Here is a 12,264-nt window from a genome sequence, read left to right as displayed (position 1 = left end):
ATTTGAGGAACATCCTTTAAAGCCTAAAATAACTTTCATCAAAACTATTTTAAACATAGTTAAATCACAAGAGCTCAATGAGAGGAATTTTATGTAGACAGGACCTTAAATATCAGGAAAAAAATGTCAAAGTCCTTTGGTCTATTCAAAGGAGACAAGCTTGTTTCATGAATTGAGACACAATAAATCCTGTATCAATTAACCAATCAATCAATTTTATTTATGAAGTACCCTTCATTCTAAAAGCAGCTCAAAGTGCTGACAGATCAATAAAAACACAAAAACAAACAATTACCCACCCCAAACCCATATGGAAAAACGCACAACTCCATTGAAAATGCACCGACTGAGCAGAAATGCTTAAATTCAGGAAATACAGACGGGTCTTGAGCCTGCTCTGAAAGACAGCAACAGTTTCTTCTGCCCCCATGTTCTCTGGCATACCGTTCCACAAACAGAGGCCATAATATTGGACAGATGTCTCATCATAAGTGTGAGTTCTGACTCTGGGAACTTTGAAAAGTCTGGTGCCAGAGGACCTCAGTGTCCGCAGGGGTTCATAAGGTAATAGCAGCTCTGCAAGTTAAGATGGTGCAAGACCATTAAGACACTTAAACACCAGTAAAAGAATCTTAAAATCAATCCTGAGATGTACTGGGAGTCAATACAATGATTTTAAAACAGGTGTGATGTGAGCCTGTCTTCTTGTCTTGGTTAGGACTCAAGCAGCAGAGTTTTATGTCAGCTGAAGGCTGTGCAGAGTTTGTTTAGGGAGACCAGACAGCAGGGCATTGAAATAGTCTATAGGGCTGGAAATAAAAGCATAAGAGTCTCAGTATTAGCAAGGAAAAAAATCAGGTGAATTCTGGCTATATTTTTTGATGATAAAATTCTGTTTTAACTCTTCGTTTAATATGCAGAATGAAAGTGAGCTCTGTCTAGAAGAACACCCAGGCTTCTGACTTGGTTTGAAGGTTTAAAAGATGCAGTTTGTAATTTTTGAATTATAATTTCCTTACAGAATAACAGCCAGTTTTGTCAGAATAAATCCCATCAAAGTGATTCAAACACACTGAAATACAACAGAAACATTCTAAAGGTAGAGATGTACTAACCTTACATTATATCTAAGATGTGGACTCACCAAAAAAAACTGATATTTTATTTGAGAAGGTCGTCCACCTGACAAACTATAATTTATGTAGACATTTAAATGTGTTTAGTCACTATGTTTAATTGTGTTCATGCACAGAAAACGTGTCACACAAGAAGCTTTAAATTCTATATTATGTTTAAACAAGTTTATCCTTCCAGGATCATGCAGGGGTGGTTCCTTCCCCCAGTTCTGATAAAATAAAATTATTTTTATCACAAATTTACCTTAAGGCAAAATGTATGGAACATTATGATCAAAAAAACCTTTAAACACCACTTTAGAATGAATATTTGCTTTTTTCTTAAATCCATCACATTGATCTTCATCTCTATTGGATTCATTCAGAGCATTTCCATAGAGTCACTTTGCATCAGCAGCTCCATGCTCCAGCGCTCTGGGAGAGTTTATAGTCCTGACAGTTGAACACTGGATGACTGACAGCTGTCCTTCATCACAACAAAGACACAGAAATCCTCCTCATCTAAAACATGACTTTGATCTGCGTCCTCATCTGGACTCTCCTCTGCTGCTGCTTCACAGGTAAAGTCCAGAGAATCCAAATCATCTATGAACATCTGTCACTCTGAAATGAAGCCGACTAAACCATGAAGCTGCTGCATGTTTGTGTCTTTGTGTCCTCAGAGGTCAGAGGTCAGTACACACTGACTCAGCCTGCAGCAGTGAGAGCTGATCTGGGAGGATCTGCCACCATCAGATGTAGAACCAGTCAAGATGTTCATAACAACAACTATTTAGCCTGGTACCAACAGAAAGATGGACAAACTCCTAAGCTCCTCATTTATTATGCTACCTCTAAAGCATCAGGGACTCCAAGTCGTTTTTCAGGCAGTGGATCAAACTCTGACTTCACTCTGACCATCAGTGGAGTTCAGGCTGAAGATGCTGCAGTTTATTACTGTCAGAGTTTTCATTACCCCAACAGCCAGTGGGTGTTCACACAGTGAAAAACAGTCGTACAAAAACCTCCTTCAGTCATAATGAAGTGAAACTGAACTGCAGTTGCAGAGACTGGTTCTGTTCTTGCACGGTGTAAAAAGTCCTCCTGTTTATGTAAACTAAAGTCAATACTCTCTAATCATTAATAGTTTAGTCATATATTAATTAAAAAAACATAAAACAGTGATTAATTTTTACAGTAATTTGCATTTTTTGCCATATTGTTGTAAAATGTATCAAAGAAATGAAAACATCTGCTGAGAACTAAACAATTCCACATTTAATCCCAAATAAAATCAAACATGATTTTATTTGGTATGATGATGATATTTGGTATGATCAAATATCCATGTTCAACAATTTAGGGCTTTGATTAGATATTTAACATTGTGCACTTCTGATTGCTAAAGTGAGAGTGAACATCATGTCTTATTCCTTAAGGAAGAAGACAGTAGCAGCTTTGAGGCTAAAAAGGGATTCAAAGAATCTCAAAAAAAATTGAAATCAGCAATTCTCCTTCACAAAAAACTGTCAACACGTGAACCAGCATGCCAAAGATCTGACTGTCCAAACTATTTCACCCTGAAAACAGATGACAAAATGTATCAGAAATATCAGAAAACACAAACAAATCAACACAGCCAGCCACTACTGATGTTGATATGAAAACACATGACTGTCTCTAAAATAGAAGAGATTTAACAACTTTAGCTCCCTGTGTGTTGCTGATTGGAAAACGTGTCACACAGGAAGCTTTTAAATCTTTCCAATGTCCAAACCAGCTTATCCTTGAAGGCTTGCCGAGGGCTGATTGACATCCCTAGTTCTAATGACATAAATATATTTTGATCACAAATTTATTATCAGGCAAAATGTATAGAACATTATGATTAAAAAAACTTTAAACACCACATACAAATATGAGCGATGTCTTAAATCCATCACATTAATGGTAGTCTTCATTGGACAGTTTGGAGCCACTTTGCATCAGCAGCTCCATGCTCCAGTGCTCTGGGAGAGTTTATAGTCCTGACAGTTGAACACTGGATGACTGACAGCTGTCCTTCATCACAACTGAAGACACAGAAATCCTCCTCATCTAAAACATGACTTTGATCTGCGTCCTCATCTGGACTCTCCTCTGCTGCTGCTTCACAGGTAAAGTCCAGAGAATCCAACTCCTCTATGAACATCTGTCCCTCTGAAATGAAGACGACTAAACCATGAAGCTGCTGCTTATTTTTGTCTCTGTGTCCTCAGAGTCCATAATCCAGGTCTCAGTGACTCAGCCCGCAGCACTGAAAGCTGATCTGGGAGGATCTGCCACCATCAACTGCAGGACAAGTCAGAATGTTTATTCTTCAAACTGGTTAGTTGGTACCAACAAAAAGATGGACAAACTCCTAAGCTTCTCATTTATTATGCTAGCTCTCGAGCAACAGGGACTCCAAGTCGTTTTTCAGGCAGTGGATCAAACTCTGACTTCACTCTGACCATCAGTGGAGTTCAGGCTGAAGATGCTGCAGTTTATTACTGTATGGGTGAATTTGATGCTAGCAAGTATGATTGGTTCACACAGTGAAAAACAGTCATACAAAAACCTCCCTCAGTCAGACTGAACAGAATCTCCAGCTTGATTCTACAGGAGACACTGACACAACTCACTAAGCACAGACACAACAACATTCACATGAACTTTGAAAAAAGTGGCATATTTTTCATCAAGCTTTGAAGTTAATGTAGAGGTTGGAATAATACAGCTGGACAAACTTTTAAAATTTCACTAAGGCAGAAATCAAATGTCTTCATTTAGTTACACATGGAGGTTTTCTGAACATAATCTAAGTTGTGTGTTAAGTTTATTTAAATGAAGGTACATATTTTTTGGCTGACTTTTCTATGGAAAAAGCAACATGGTTTTAAGAAAAATAAAATAAAATCCTATTTATGAGTCAGATATATGACAATAAATTAAGGTTAGCATAAAAATTGGGTGAAACTCTCCAGCTGTTCATTATTTGCCTAAGAGAAAAGTTTCAGTGACTCTAAATGGTTTCATAGACAGTAGATCAAACTCTGAATTCTCTCTGACCATCAATAAACTTCAGACTGAAGATTCTGTCAGAGCGGACATTTTGAACAGCCAAGTTGTGTTCACATAGTGAAAACAATCCATCACTGATGATTGTAAACTGAACAAATACGACACTTTTAATTACTCATTTAAAAAGAGAGCTTTTAAGATCTGTATTTAGCATTTTTAAAGAATAAGTCATGAACAGAATTCATAATATACATAACTCAATAGGAAGGTTGTACAGCTTTTTCACTTTTAAGCCTATTAAATGGTTTTTGGTATAGTGCAACAAGATAACATTTTCTTTAATACATTGTAGCAATATAAATAAACTGAAATGAAATGATAGATTATAATTAATATTGAGGAGCTGCTGTTCCTGGCAGTAAACAACCTCCATTAACATGCAGCACACTATGAACAAAATATAGATTTTCCTCTGATAAGGTAAAAGTAGACAAAAAAAAACAACATTACAAGAATAACGATTTTCTTTTTTATTATTTTTGAGAGAAATTGAGCTTTTAAACACAGAACAAAGGTTATGAAGACAAAATAAAGCAGAGATTTTTAAAGCAAGTGACAAATAGCAGAATTAAACATTAGAAAACCCATGAGTCAGCTCAGGACTGGGAACACTGGTCTCTCCTCAGTGTCTCTGTGACTGCAGGCTGGGAGCTCTGGGAGGCCTCACAGGTCACAGAGCCCACCTTCCTCCACTGGTCTGCAGGGATCCTCAGGGTGCTGCTCCAGCTGTAGAGGCCGTCATTCTGCAGCACCCCGGGGCTCCTGCTCTGCTCCCAGCTGCTGCTGCTGCCGTCCAGCTTCCAGGACAGAGTCCAGTCTGAGGGGAAGCCCTTGTTGGCCAGACACAGGAGGGTAACCTGCTGATGCTGCAGCTCCACACTGGAGGGGGGCAGCACTGTCAGGGTGGGGCGGGTATCACCTAGAAGACATCAGTCAGGTTAGAGAACAGGAACTATAGATGTTAAGCAGCAGATACTGTGTTAACATGGTTACAGTCAGTGAGGAGTTTTCTGAAATAAGAAGTTTCTGCCAGATGTTTTCATGCTCCACTCGTCACTCACTGACACATTGTTTCACTTCCCTTTATGAGTCTCTGATCAGAACAAAAATGTCACCAAAGAATTACATTTGTAAAAATTCAAAGTACTCTTAAATAAAAAAAACAAAAACAAAAATACAATAATAATAAAAAAATCGTTAGAATCTAATTTTTAAATGCAACTATACATTATTTATAACTCCAGCAAGCATTTGTGAATTCAATAGATCTTAAAGAATTTATTTTGAAATACTAAACACAATAAACTTAAAGTTTTCTCCATCTTTGTTCAACAGAGATTAAGACTGATTTTATTCCACCAGTAAAAAAATGTTAGATTTTTACTTGAGCTCATCTAGATTTTTCACACCAAACCACCAAACTGGTTCACAACTGGCAGAGAAAACCGTAAGATTAAAAAGTGAAAACATTGACAAATGTATCAAACCTCCATCCTGATATTTATTTCCAAAACAACATTTTATATAATTTTAACATAAAATATTTCACTTCATCTTGAAGAGAAATTCTACATGTTCGATGTAAAAAAGTAATGAATGCACAGATATACTTTCCTCCTTTATAGGTAAATACACAAATTTACTTTAAAGCATCCCAACATTATTTTTTATTTTAGTATTAAGCATGAAATAAACTTACTTCCAAACTCCAGTCTGGTTCCTCCGCCAAAAGTCCACCACAGTGATACAAACTCACTGAGGCGCCGTACAAAAACCTCTGACTACAGACACGACTCTCTGACTTTGTCTGACTAAACTGAACCTACAAACCCAGATTAAACTGAAACATTTTGTACTACTTGGATGACTATAAACCTGCTATGTTCTGCTGTAATTTGTGATATTAACTATGACATATTTTCAGTATCTTGAAACTTTCTTTGAAAAGCATAAAATAATGCATGTTTTCCAGCCTCAATCTGTCAAACAGAAATTAAACAATACAATCAAGTAAAAATAAAAACAGCATATATATGTTTTTTATAGTTATATATTTTACTTACTTCCAAACTCCAGTCTGGTTCCTCCACCGAACGTGTACCACAGTGATACAAACTCATTGAGCCGTCGTACAAAAACCTCTGACTGTAGAGAGACACGGCTCTCTGAACACAAAACATGGACAAATAGATATTCATAGATTTTTAAAAGCTAAAAACATTAAAAATTAAAACTCATAATTATTTATTGTTCGATCAACATTTCAATATATATTGTAAACTTGAAAATTACTAACAAATGTATCTCATTGTCAAAAAACATAAACTATAAACATTTTAAATTGATCTAAAATGAAATCAAAAATAGAATTAAAATTGTCCAAAGTTTATTCCCACCAACAATGACGATCATGTACTGCTATATAAACATTGTTCTTTAATTTGAAGTAGGTTTACTCTGTTTACATTTCTGACATTTAGATTAGCTATGACTGAATGTTTTAAATGAGACTGTGAACCAAAGTGCTGTCATCCAGTCAGAAAGAAGATTAATAGGTGAACCAGACACAATTTATGAGTCTGAGAATTTACAGATTGAGGAGATCGGAAATTACTGTTAACATGACCAGAGCAATGTGACCAAGAAAGTTCAGCTCCAAAGCAGAACATAAGTCATAAGTTGCTAAAACAAGTCTGTAAAATATAAAAATATAATCAAAAGAGTCACAGAATTATCTTGGTGATGTTGATATGAAAGTAAATACCACAACAATCAAAAGAATGTGTTTTAATCTTTGTGAGGATTATGCCAAGAGATAATCTATGCTCTCAAAATAATAAGTTAAATATAACCTCTGGAATAATGACTTTTTGGACACGAATGAAAAACTGAATTATTTGAACACAAGAAGATGTGACACTTCAGTCACATACAGCAATCCAAGATAAGAACCTCATTCTATCCTTGAAGCACGGAGGTGGAAGTGTTATGGATTGAGTTTGCTACGCTGCAGCAGGAATCTCATGAACTCTACATTGTTAAAAGTGAAGGATCAGATAATCAATTAAATGTTGAACCCAAGAGAGATGATAGAAAACTGGGAAGTTCTCACAGATTTATTTAAAACCAGCCATGGTGTATGTAAAGTGTTTTTATAGCTCAGATACAACAGAAGTAATCAATAAATGTTCTCTAAACTAGTATTATTTGATTAACTTTGAAACTATGTAGTTTACCTTTATAAGTTTATAACTGGTGTGTTTCTTCACTTGTTCTACAAGTTTTAATTGAAGCTGCTTATATGGCCTTAACTGGCTTGTCTTCTCTCTTTTTTCATTTAGTAAATATGTTCATGTATTTTTGTAGATTATTTCAAAAGTCAGAACCATCTGCAGTTCAGAGAACACAGCAATAGAGACCGAGGAAGTTAGAAGAGAACATGTAGAGCTGAGCTCCATGTGACTGTGTGTGTTTGCATATGTGTCCTGCCTCTCTGCTCCAGCTGTTAAGAGGTCAGAGTTGATCAGTGGCTGTCCAGGCCTTTCAGAGCCACTGACTCACCAGCAGCACAATGATGATGTCACTGACTCCACTGCTGACCATCCTGGGGCTCCTGGTTCAGGGTGAGACTCTCTGCTCTTAACTTTGTGTTAAAGTGTAATGATGTTCTCCAGGATTTTTGACATCACAGCTTCCATTTGGATGGTGATAGAATTTATTCAACTTTGATTTTTCTTCAGGAAGGTTTCTGTCTTTTTGTATTTTCAGGATCTTCAGGACAAGTCACCATAAGTCAGACTCCAGGATCTCTGTCTCTTGTTCCAGGACAACCTGTCTCTATTCAATGTAACGTCAGTCCAAGTACAGATTACTGTTTCAGCTGGTACCTTCAGAAACCAGGAGAAGTTCCAAGACTCCTTATTAAATGCAAAAGCAACCGTCATTCTGGAGTCCCTGATCGTTTCAGTGGATCAGGTTCTGGGAATACTGACTTCACTCTGACCATCAGTGGAGTTCAGGCTGAAGATGCTGCAGTTTATTACTGTCAGAGTGCTCACTACATCAACAGCAAGTGGATGTTCACACAGTGAAAAACCATCGTACAAAAACCTCCCTCAGTCAAATTAAACTAACAGGTCTGATACAGTTCACTGATCCACTCTCACCCTCCCGCACAAACACTTGTTGAGATCAGTAGATCTTCTTTTATCATCTCCTTCCACGAGGAAACTGATAGCCTAGGCAATTTCCTCCTTGACTACAGAAGCAGCATCGAGTTTACAGTGTTATGGTGCAGCTGCCTTCAATCACCATCTTCTCATAAATACTCAGAGTTTACATCCTTTCATTGCCAGATCATCTGATATCACTTCATATAAAAGCCTTCCTCATATTTACTGAACACAAACTCTGACAAATTAGTTGGAAAATGAATAGGTTTGTACTTGCTTTTCACAGTATCCAAATAAAATCAAAATAGACGTCAACAAATTACATTTGACACCTCTCACAGTATGATCAATAATCTGTTTTCAAACATGAATAAAACATTGAACAGGGACCATTAATCACATTAAGATTGCATTAAATATAAATGATACAAACAATTTTTACAAAAAACATATGTCAGAAATAGTTCATAAAAAAATCACCCTGACTTCTTTAAGTACTCCTTCACTGAATAGGATTTTGGATAAGTCTCATGTCAACATATTTAGTAGCATTTTTGTCCATTTTTTTTTATTTTTAAATATCATAAAATAGATCCAAATTCCCTCTATGAGTCATTTGGAGCATTTCCATTGAGAGTCACTTTGCATCAGCAGCTCCATGCTCCAGTGCTCTGGGAGAGTTTATAGTCCTGACAGTTGAACACTGGATGACTGACAGCTGTCCTTCATCATAACTGAAGACACAGAAATCCTCCTCATCTAAAACATGACTTTGATCTGCGTCCTCATCTGGACTCTCCTCTGCTGCTGCTTCACAGGTAAAGTCCAGAGAATCCAACTCCTCTATGAACATCTGTCCCTCTGAAATGAAGACGACTAAACCATGAAGCTGCTGCATGTTTTATCTCTGTGTCCTCAGAGGTCAGAGGTCAGGTCACAGTGACTCAGCCTGCAGCAGTGAGAGCTGATCTGGGAGGATCTGTCAACATCAACTGTAGAACCAGTCAGAATGTTTATGATTCTAACTGTTTAGCCTGGTATCAACAGAAAGATGGACAAACTCCTAAGCTCCTCATTTATTATGCCAGCACTCGAGCAACAGGGACTCCAAGTCGTTTTTCAGGCAGTGGATCAAACTCTGACTTCACTCTGAGCATCAGTGGAGTTCAGGCTGAAGATGCTGCAGTTTATTACTGTCAGAGTTACCACAGCGGAGGGGTGTTCACACAATGAAAAATAGTCATACAAAAACCTCCCTCAGTATGAACAGCTGGATGCTACAGCAGACACTGACACAGCTCACTAAACAAAAACACACAAACAGTAATGATGATTTAGTGGACAAATTTTTTCTGCACCCATACATTCTGAATAATAGGGCATATTAAAATTTGTGGCTGGTTTACCAACAAAGAATACATCTTGGAATGTTGATTAACAACTGAAGAAACATTGTTTGTGGAAGATAACATTTCACCTTGCTCACTGATATTTGAATATCTGTGCTTAACACAATTCTGACAGGAATTTACTAAAACAGATATATTAGTTTTGGTAAAATTTTCTCGAACAAAAACATCACGGCTCGAACCAAGATTAAAATGAAACACTATGAGTCAGATAATTGATATGAAATATCTTGGTAACAAAAGAAACAAGACAAAACTCTCCTGGAGTTCATTATTTGTTAAACAAACACAGGACTCTAAATGGCTTCATAATTATAAAAATAAATCAGAAAAAATAGCAGTAGTTGCTGTTTTCCCTGAATAGATATTGTTGTACTGTTTTCAACACTTGTACCGCTGTTAGATTTTAATTCAGAATAAAGGCAAAAGTTCTCACTTGAATTTTAACAGTCTGATGGAGTTAAAGATTAGAGTAATTACAAAAAGATAAATCATCACATTACCAGAGAAAATGAGGAAAATCTCCACGGGAACTTTGTAAAGTTACTGACTGTCACTCTAAGAAAAGCTTAAACACTAATTATTTAGAATAACATCAACAGTTGTCAACACAGCATGAAAAAAACATCTAAGTATTTTTTTTTCTTTTCCACAATATTCACTTTTTGTTTGCTCTTATTACATTTTGAAGGAGTTCTGTGGTATTTTCATTAACAATGTTCTTACTTACATGAAAATATATTTTAGTCATTATTAGACATTGAATCATTTTAAGAGTAGGAATAATTTTGAATTTCTCTCATTGACATAAATGTTTCATCTTTCAGCAGTGAAAATGATGCATTATGAGCTGTAAAGCTGAGCTCCATGTGACTGTGTGTGTTTGCATATGTGTCCTGCCTCTCTGCTCCAGCTGTTAAGAGGTCAGAGTTGATCAGTGGCTGTCCAGGCCTTTCAGAGCCACTGACTCACCAGCAGCACAATGATGATGTCACTGACTCCACTGCTGACCATCCTGGGGCTCCTGGTTCAGGGTGAGACTCTCTATTGGAAATGTGATTTCAGGATGTCATCAAATTTATCACAACAACAGTGATTGAGAAAAATGAGAATATAAGCCCTGACCTTGGATTAAAATTTTTAAGCCTGATGTTTGTAAATATTTCTTTTCTTCCAGGTTATCAGCAAATATAATCTCTGACTCCAGAATCTCTATCTGTTGTTCCAGGGCAGACTGTTTTCATCAGACGTAAAGCCGGTGGATACATAAAAATGAGATAGACTGGTAATTTCAGAAACCTAGAGAATCCATAAAACTTCTGATTTATTGAACATCAAATTGTGAGCCTGGCGTTTCTGATCGTTTCAGTGGGAGTCAGTCTGGTTCTGTATTCACACAGTGATACGTCGTACAAAAACCTCCCTCAGCTACAGAGGAAATGATCCACAGCTGCACTGACACAGAAGTTTTTTCATATAAACATATTCATAGATCATAATATGTAAGTTAGACTGTGGATGACCACTAACTAGCTACTTGTAGCTAAAAGCTACTGTAGGAATCACTTAACTAAATCCTTCAAATAGTTGTACTCAAATTTTAAAGAAGCAGCTGGATCATGTCATCCAGCTGGATCATGTCATCCAGCTGGATCATGTCATCTGCCTGTTTTATCCAATCATCAGACAAATTGGAATGACAAAAGTTTCTTTTTGTCATTTCAAAGTCATTCCAGCAGTAAAAAACTGTGCTAACATTTTTTACTGCTGTTAAAATCACAAAATTTATCACACAATTACAGCTTTAAATCCTTTTTATTTGTTTAAAAAGTAGAGAAAAGCAAAAAGTACAGAATTTCACTAAGTTTTTGAATTTTATAACATAGGTTAATTTCATGCATTTCCCCTATCTTTTTCCACATATTTTGAAAATAATTATTTCATCATAAGACATAACTCTGTTACAAATGATGTTCAGTCTTTGCATCAGTGTAAGATTGCATTACACTGATGCAATGATTCAAAGGAAAAGGCCGTTTCTCAAATGACAGAAAAGTTAACCCCACGAAAATGTCCACATGCCAAAATCTCCTTTGTTTATAACCTTACCTCTGAATGTGGAAACATGTGTTACTGTAAAGAAAAGGGTGTTGAAAAGTGCATTGTGACTAAAACTGCATTCCTACTGTTAGTGTTATTTTAAAGTCAAGATTTAAAGTTTCCTGTTTTACTTTGCTTATCTCTTGTTTCTTTTTAGATGTGTACAATATGTAAAATAATTATGAACTACTGGAAAGAAAAACAACTATATAAACATATAGTTGTGTTTATATATTTTATATAATGTTTAAAATATAAACATTATGTGGGAGAAACTTTAACTTTTTCAAAAAAAATGCTTTAAGAATTTGGAAAGGAGCATCACATTGATCCCAGTTTCTATTGGACTCAGTCAGAACATTTCCA

The 12,264-nt window shown here is 36.3% G+C and overlaps 1 pseudogene and 4 gene segments (V, D, J or C); 4 read left to right on the top strand and 1 right to left on the bottom strand.

The window, feature by feature from the left end:
• The first annotated feature begins 1,611 nt into the window (after nucleotides 1-1,611).
• LOC129375934 (Ig kappa chain V region 3381-like) lies at nucleotides 1,612-2,121 on the top strand. The segment is given in 2 exon segments: nucleotides 1,612-1,696; nucleotides 1,799-2,121. Coding segments are annotated over 2 exon segments (375 nt in total).
• A 1,056-nt stretch (nucleotides 2,122-3,177) lies between these two features.
• Nucleotides 3,178-3,695, top strand: LOC129375692 (Ig kappa chain V region 3381-like; annotated as a pseudogene).
• Nucleotides 3,696-4,714: 1,019 nt separating this feature from the next.
• On the bottom strand, nucleotides 4,715-6,629 carry LOC129375691 (Ig kappa-b4 chain C region-like). The segment is given in 3 exon segments: nucleotides 4,715-5,136; nucleotides 6,281-6,382; nucleotides 6,614-6,629. Coding segments are annotated over 3 exon segments (441 nt in total).
• Nucleotides 6,630-7,752: 1,123 nt separating this feature from the next.
• On the top strand, nucleotides 7,753-8,308 carry LOC129375942 (immunoglobulin kappa variable 2-28-like). The segment is given in 2 exon segments: nucleotides 7,753-7,840; nucleotides 7,986-8,308. Coding segments are annotated over 2 exon segments (375 nt in total).
• Nucleotides 8,309-9,155: 847 nt separating this feature from the next.
• Nucleotides 9,156-9,622, top strand: LOC129375690 (Ig kappa chain V region 3381-like). The segment is given in 2 exon segments: nucleotides 9,156-9,207; nucleotides 9,309-9,622. Coding segments are annotated over 2 exon segments (366 nt in total).
• The last annotated feature ends 2,642 nt before the right edge of the window (nucleotides 9,623-12,264 follow it).

The sequence above is a fragment of the Poeciliopsis prolifica genome, unplaced genomic scaffold (genome assembly GCF_027474105.1).
Source record: "Poeciliopsis prolifica strain line A6 unplaced genomic scaffold, Auburn_PproV2 SCAFFOLD041, whole genome shotgun sequence".
NCBI lineage: Eukaryota > Metazoa > Chordata > Actinopteri > Cyprinodontiformes > Poeciliidae > Poeciliopsis > Poeciliopsis prolifica.
The sequence above is the reverse complement of the archived record's forward strand: the minus strand, read 5'-3'. Positions and strand labels throughout refer to the sequence as shown.